The sequence below is a fragment of the Cynoglossus semilaevis genome, chromosome 6 (genome assembly GCF_000523025.1).
Source record: "Cynoglossus semilaevis isolate Cse_v1.0 chromosome 6, Cse_v1.0, whole genome shotgun sequence".
NCBI classification, from domain to species: domain Eukaryota; kingdom Metazoa; phylum Chordata; class Actinopteri; order Pleuronectiformes; family Cynoglossidae; genus Cynoglossus; species Cynoglossus semilaevis.
In genome coordinates this window covers 6912721-6920815 of record NC_024312.1, presented here as the reverse complement: position 1 = coordinate 6920815, position 8095 = coordinate 6912721, and the positions used below count along the sequence as shown (strand labels likewise).

At 42.3% G+C, this 8095-nt stretch overlaps 1 protein-coding gene across 1 annotated transcript; it reads right to left on the bottom strand.

Annotated features, from left to right (window-relative positions):
- Window positions 1-204: 204 nt before the first annotated feature.
- Window positions 205-5400, bottom strand: LOC112487114 (copine-8-like). The gene is made up of 4 exons (XM_025056332.1): window positions 5391-5400; window positions 5111-5199; window positions 3859-3962; window positions 205-592 (listed from the first exon to the last, which is right to left on the bottom strand). Exons 1-4 carry the CDS (start codon window positions 5398-5400, stop codon window positions 499-501), a joined length of 297 nt encoding a protein of 98 aa, XP_024912100.1. The 3' UTR covers window positions 205-498.
- Window positions 5401-8095: the final 2695 nt, after the last annotated feature.

Genomic DNA, 8095 nt, shown 5'->3' with positions numbered 1-8095 from the left:
CATCCACGGAAACGACAGCGCGCATCCAAGCGTCTCCGTCCGTCATGCTGAGAGTGAGTCGCTGCGCTCACATTGCTCAGTGCTCTCAGTGGAAGAACCCGAGGGCAGGCTGGGCTTTGGAGCTGACGTAAAGGAGTCTGTCTGCAGATGGCACAGAGCATGAGGACGGGTAACAGACGAAGAGCTAAGGGTGGAGAAGGGGCTCAGGGTGGAGACCGAGTGACGAGAGGCCATTGTCTGTGTGAATGAAGGTGGAGGATCAGCCTGTAGGGCTGCGGTCAGAAGTTAAAGGTTTGCAGTCATGATCACATGAATCCAAACTCTGAATTTAACCTCCAAAGTGAATTGACTGCTGGAACTTTGGTTGAACTCCTCCATCGGCTTTCAGGTTTACACTGAATAATCTCTCTGTTTGTGCTGAAGTCAATAATAAACTGTAATTCCTGTGATGCTCTGTTGACTCTTGACACACACAGATTTAACAGCGACACAGTATCTTTATGGATGTGGGGCTGATTGTTGTGCAGCTGAGGAGCAAAAGGAGACACTCACATGTTTAGAGAGGTTGTCGCTCTTGCAGTCTAAATCATACCTGCAGAGACAGAGGAGAGAAGACACCACGCGTCAGTGTGGAGGAAAAGGACGTGACAGGAAGTGAGGTTTCAGCTCCAAACCCTGCTGTGTTCGCACCAACAGGAGGTCTTTGGTTAATACAGGGACTGACTTTATGGTAATGGATGGATGGATGGATGGATGGATGGATGGATGGATGGATGGATGGATGGATGGATGGATCATCGGACGGACGGATGGATGGACAGAGAAGAAGACAACTTTTCCATCATAGTTTTTATAATTTAATTAAACAGTTGTATTTCAGAAATATAGAAAATATATATATAGGACTGTTGATTAATCGTGATTAATTGTTATGAATCCACAGCTATGGTGTGATTAATCTGATAATAGTATTTATAATCTTTTCAATCAAGCCATGTATTTCTCCAAACATTCCCTTCACCCTATAATCCATCTCCACTGGAGCAGAGCTCTCCATGGTGCTGATTTATAGTTTTTGTACAGTTTATTTTAACTGATCCAAGATTTTATTTTATTTTATATTTAACACATTTTTCAGTTAAATGACTTCAGCAGGTGTAAATAAAAAAATAAAACAGCTGAAGGAAAGATGGTGATGCTGAGCATCCACTTTGGTGACGTGTGTGTGTGTGTGTGTGTGTGTGTTTGCACATCTACATGCAGGGTGAGATAATTGAAAGAGCTGTTCAGTCCACGGACAACATGCCATGTACAGTGCATTGCCTGCTGACAAAACACGCACCGAGCCGTGTGTGTGTGTGTGTGTGTGTGTGTGTGTGTGTGTGTGAACATGACGGCGGCCGCATGTTTTTACAGATCCATCAGTGAGAGGAAAACACTGCTCTGCTGCGATGTGCCGACAGCCAGATGCACAGGTGCGCTCCGTGTTCTGTGTGCCCTCCTGACTGTGTCGCTCCCAAATGTTCGTAAATGATTCATTTAAGCCTATTTAATAATGAGAGACTCCAGGGAGAGAGGAGCCGACTGACGGGGGGGCGGGGGGGGGGGGTGTTCACTCACACATGCGTAAAAACACATTAAAGTGTTTTACAGGATGATGTAAAAAAGATCTGTGGGGGGGACGAGTGCAGGTCTGTTCTGAGTGTGTGTGTGTGTATGTGTGTGTGTGTTTATGTGGATGACATCAGCCTTCACTGGCACCGTGCCAGAGAGGATTTCTCCTGCTCCTGTGCTTCACTGTCTGCATGTGGACGACGGCTGCAGCAGCTCCGAGCTGCGTTTGACCTGAGAACTGATGTAGAAAATAAACCCAGGCTTTTGTGGGATGCAAATTTCAAAAAGAGTAGAAGAATAATATCAGCCGATCGATTTTCCTCTGCTAATGAAAACCCAATAACGCAATGCCTGGGTTTCGCCAAATTATGTGTGCCCTAAAAATAATTAAAAAAAAAAAAAGTTTTCATACATTTAACCTTTAAAATGAAGCCCATTAAACACATTTTGACTAAAATTATTGATGAAACCAATGCTCCCATAAAAGGTTTTATGTAATTAATCCTGAAGTACAAATTTCATTTCGTGCATTTTCAGTTTTTGGGATGCCACAAGGTATAATTCTCAACCCCATATTTTTTTTAATTCATCTGTTTTTCAGTGGACATCAACAGGGACCAGGGACAACAGGGCGTCTCTCTGTCTTTTGTGGGCGTTTTATTAGGTAATTTAAATGTCAAATGCATTTTGATCCACTTTTTATCTGTGACACTACGGCATCACGACTTCTGCTGTTACATAAAGGCATTCAGTTGAGACGGCTGTAATGTTTTGTGGGTGGTTTCAATCCAGGACTTATTCAATTAGAGGAGAACTGGAGGAAAGTTGCACTTTCCACACTTGATTAAACAACCATCCATCCATGGGGATGACTTCCACTGGCTTCAGTGAGCAGCCTACATTTGACGCCCCCCCCCCCAACCCCCCCAGCCCCCCCAAAAAATGAGAAAAAAAGCAGAAGGAGGGAGTGAACATGACCAGCAGTGTGTGACGAGGTCTAACAGGATTTCCTGGACTAGCAAATACAGTATGAGCTGGTTCCACTGCGTTTGGGTAAAGAGGCAGTTTGTAGCAACTCCACTGGTGATGCAGAGGCAGCTCAGCATCACCCAAAACGCCGGGAGGATGGGAGGATGGGAGGATGGGAGGCATGTTGGTGTGATGGAGGTTGAGGCAATGATCTGTACAAGCTACAGTATAAAAGGTTTATAGACCCCAGGACAGAGTCCAAGGAGAGAGAGACAGAAGTAATGGCCCCCAAACAGAGAAACGTGTCAGGGCAGTTTTACACCTCAGCATGAGAGCACAAGAATGTCCAAGAGGCAAAGTGTAAGTGTCTTGCCCACGCTGCAAACGGTGGCAGTGCCGTCAACGCAGAATTGTTTCTATTTCTAAAACCTGCGGCAAAACAGCCTAACATTTGATTTATTTTTCTTTTAAAGATGTTTGAGTGACAAGATTGATAGCTCCAGGGTTGCCATATATCACTGCACAAACAATTCCCAATCAAAACACGTGAGTTTGATACATTTAGTTAAAGCCTAAAAAAGAATCATAAGACGCAAAAAAAAGCCTGATTTCTACAACAAAGGCCAACATCTACCAACCCCAGCACAGACTCTCTGCCACAGACACGTGTGGAGACAAAGCCTCTATTTATAAAGTGGGAGGTTCAACCACCTGTGGACTTCCTGCATCTTTGAGGAGGAAACAAATGAAAAAACAAATACAAATAGGCTGCAGCAAAATACAGGGAGCCAAATTCTATACATGATTTAAAGTATGCACAGTACACAGGTATAATTTACACCAACCAAGTATAGAAATACAGTAGTTGAGATTCATGCCGCGGCGACCAACCCTCCAATTCTGCCCCATTTCCTAAACACATCAAACTCAGCCTTAATATTTATTTGGTCAAACAAAAACTCGTTTTGATTTATGTTTAAGAAATTCTTTTAAAAAAACAACTTCCAGTCCAAACCCTGATATTTGGATCTGGATTGCTGGGAATACTACGACATATTTGACTGAAACCTTTCCCCAACGTCATCATCTCAACATGTCAACTGTAAGATTCACTTGACATTTGAAAAATAAAGTAAGAACAAATTCAAATAAAACATTTTTTCCACAAAATAAATTCATTCGAAGACTGGCATCCTATCAGTTCAGACTAGAAATATTTCACCCCGGCGCTGAGGAACATAAAAACACAAACATACAGTGTATTTGTTTACTCACAGGTCAAACCGTAGATTTTGTCTCTCCTCAAAGAAATAGTCCAGGATGAATTTGCGGACAAAGTCAGGGTTGAGGGTGTTGTCGATGACTTCTGTTCTGCCGAACTGGAAGTAGAAAACAGAAATGAGACGCCATCAAAGTTCCACGTGTTTCCAAAATGTGTGACACCTGGTCACATGAGTAGTCTGCCCGTCTACACACAGGCGGACATGGCTGCGTACCAGCTCTACCACGGAGTGTTTGGTGGCGTGTGCGTGACGCCGGCCTGTCAGTGCAGCTCAGTGCTGTTTGTCAGACATGAAGCTGCAGATCATTTTCTCTGTTTTCTGCTCGTCAGCCAAACCAACTCCCTCTCGCATGAAACTTGATTGACACGCCACTGGAGTTAAACACTTGTACGCTCCCTGGAAATAAAAACCCTGCCTGTCACTGTGAGAGGCTCAGGATATTAATGTCAACAAAAACTCTGAAAGATGACACTGAATAGAAAAATCCCAGCAAATAGACTCAGCGGGCAGGAACCTGGTGACCTGTTCTAACCCTTATTATCAAGTTTAATTTCTCAGACTAAAACCACAATAACATTTCAATTTTTGGGTCCATAGTAAATAAAATAAACGACTAAAAGAAAGTGCGTTTGACCACTATGAAGTAAAAGTTGCTGTGTTACTACAGTCAACATGCTTCTCAGAACCTGTCATAAAAAAGTAGAATTAGAATTACCGTATTGTCTGGACTATAAGTCGCACTTTCTTTTCATCCTTTGGCTAGGTTTGTGACTTATATATTAAAATGCCTAATTTCACATGTTTGTTATTTTCACACAGACAGCCACCAGAGGGCACTCTAGACTCTAGACTCTGCTACTCCTGTACCACTGAAAATTTACAAATTCGTTATTTTCACACTGACAGCCGCTAGAGGGCACTGATGTGACTTGTACTCCGGAGCGACTTATAGTCCAGAAAATACACTAGTAGATAAAAAAGTAAAATTCTTAAAAATTCTTAAATTTTAAATATTCTGAAGGCGAAGTGATGAGAGCCACCGTTTTCTATAACCACAAAGTTAATGTTTCCTTTTTTGCAGTACTTCTCCATGACCATTTTGAACAGAATGCTTTCCGTGGACCCACTCACAGACAGGTCTGTCAATTTCAAAATTAATTTATTCAAGTTGCATTTACATTACAATGCTGTCATTTTAAAAGCAGTGTCTGGTTATGAATAATTCCCCCAGCTCTCTAACTCACCTCTCTCCATTCCCTGTTGGCGATTCCTTGAGTGTACAGCACACAAACTGTGAGATGGAAGACATTGAAGAGAGGGAGAGTTAGACTGGCTGAGAATATTTAACAGTGACAAAGCTCCTGAGCATGTTTCCTCCACAGACACCTGTAGAAAGGAGAAAAAAGATAATGAAATGTCAGCAGATCTTTGCCCAGCAGCACGGTGATATTTGCGAGTGGGAATAAGAAGGAAGGAAGACGGACGGACACGTGTTTGTGTGTAAAGACTCTCCTCCATTTTCACATGCAGCCATATCCATCTGAGGGAGAGTGTGTTTCTGATGAAAGACCACCAGCATCAGAGCAGAGCAACCATCTGGCACTAAAATGACACTTCATTTCAAATTCCAGCAGCTGATACTGCGCCTCGGAGGCAGCAGCTCTCCAAACCCCTGGGATCAGACGCTTGAAGCTTTTGCTTTGGTGAATTCTCTGACAGATTTCCAGCGGTGACATGAATTTTCGTCTCTGCAGAGGAAGAGCCGCATGTGAGAATTGGCCCGGTTACTACACCTGATGCCCACCCTCCTCTAATAAGGGGCTTAAGAAAGGCACCAAGAGTGTGAGAGTAAGCCTGGCTTTGAACCATCAACCTGTAACATGTCAACATGTCTGTATGCTACAGGTGTAGAATCTGAAGTAAACCTACAGAACAAAATAAATTAAATATAAAAGAAAGAAAAAAACCCACAATTATTTAACCACAATAATGAATTATATAACCATAGTTAAATGCCATACATTAGTGTAGTATACTGTAGTCTACTTTAGTATAGTATAGTATTGCTTTGTATAGTACAGTTATGTATATACTACAGTGTAATACAGTATTGTAAAGAGTACAGTATATACAGTAGCCTATTTTAATATAGCTTTGTTTAGCGTAGTAAGAACTAGTTTGAAATAGTTATGTACTACGGTTATATGGTATATATATATGTATATATGTATGGTATAGTATAGTTAAGCATAGCAGTATAGTATATAGTAAATTGTAGTTCAGTATATTGTACAGTAGTTTATAGTATATATTTTATTATAGATATAGTATTGTATAGTTACCACAGTGACAATTGTACGCAGTAGTATTTAAAACCGTACTACGTAACAATAATACATAAGTGTAGTATCAAATAGAGAAAGAGTTGAACCATGAAAACAGTGAGTACTTCGTGTACTGAGCTGATTGGAGACAGATGGCGCTATAAGAACAAGGTTTCATCAATGGTAAACTCATGTCTAAATACATGGGGTTCAGTAATTAGCGCCACGGCACCGTCATCGTTAACATCAATGACAACAACACATCAAAAGAAGCGTGTGTGTGTGTGTGTGTGAGTGTGTGTGTGTGTGAGGTCTCATTGAAATCCGGTGCGTTTTTAGGACAGACAACAACAAAGAGCAACAGGAGTGACGACCACAACATGGCAACGGCATCAAAGACGTTGACGTGAGTGGAAACCTCGCTCCTTTGGAATCCATACTGTCAACACCCAGGACACACACACACACACGTAAGCTGTGTGTGTGTGTGTTAGTACACATACGATGAACGAGAATTCAATAATTAAGAAGCTTAAAAAAGGAAGTCAAAGTAAACCAAACTTTATGATAAAAATAATAATTTAAAAAATGAAAATGTTACTTTTGTGCAGGACTTTTATATCATGAGTCAAGACTTGAGGCTTGACTTTGACCTGGGACAAAAGACTTGAAACTTGACTTGACATTCACCTTAAAGACCTGGCTCGGTGTTGTCCCTAAGAGCACGTAAGCTTGTCCTGGATTTAAGACTTTAAGACTTGTTATTGTGTCTTAAAGACTTGAGACTTTAGTTGGACTTGGGTCAAAGACTTGACACTTGTCTCTCAAAGACAAAAGACTGGACTGTACCCGACTTGGATTTGAGAGAGAAATGTCTTGGTGATATCTCAGATAATCAGTTGTGGAAGTGAGAATCAAACAAAGGTCCTGTCACGGCACAGACACACACTGACGGGAACAAATCTCTACAACTACTTTAAATGCAGCAGCGTGGCTGATCCTTGTGACATCTGATTACGGAGGCAACAACTTCCACTGCTTTGATATGCATATCATTAATTACACCCTTAAATAATTGCAAAAATTATGCCCGAGTTAATGTATGAGCTACCACCAACCGATGAAGTGACTTTTGGTTTTTGAACGTAATCACGCGTTCAGCACCAAGGCTCGAGATCCTGAATTCCTGACATTTTTATTTCTCCTGAATCTGACTTTTCCTGCTGTTTTTTTTTTTCTCTGACCTCGTTAGAATTCCACACGGTTATGGAGAACATTCCCAGCTGTGCTTCAGGTGTGGTGGCAGGATTCCACAGACTTGCATTGATTTGGCAGCCTGTCAGTGTGGACGTGACATCCAGTCTGGGCTCAGCTGCCTGAATATATACTTATCCCTTAATCTTGCCGTGAAGAGAGGATGACACATGGTCTCTGCATTATTGTGCAGGAGGGAGAGAGAGAGAGAGATGTATCAATCACACACCCACAGATAGCCATGCATCCCTGCATCTGTAAGGCCACGTTGTCCCTGTTGGTCGTGCCGATGATGAGGGCAGCCGCCTGACAATAGCTTCAGTGTGGGAGACACTGATGGCACATTCCATGCCAGCGTTCCTCTCTGCCCCCTTTTTCCAATCTGCTGAAGCATAATGATGGAAGCACATCTTCATTTCATCAAGCGGACAAACAACAGCTGAACACACACCGACACACACATATATGAGCACACAAACGTGCGCCAAACAGCAACATAAACTAATATGAATATGGTACATGAGCCCGCCTCAGGGGTCGGATGTGTGTGTGTGTGTGTGTGTGTGTGTGTGTGTGTGTGTGTGGCTCAGCTGAGGCGATCTAATGCTGTGTGACTGGAGCCTGGGCTGTCAGACATGGAGGCTGCCATGT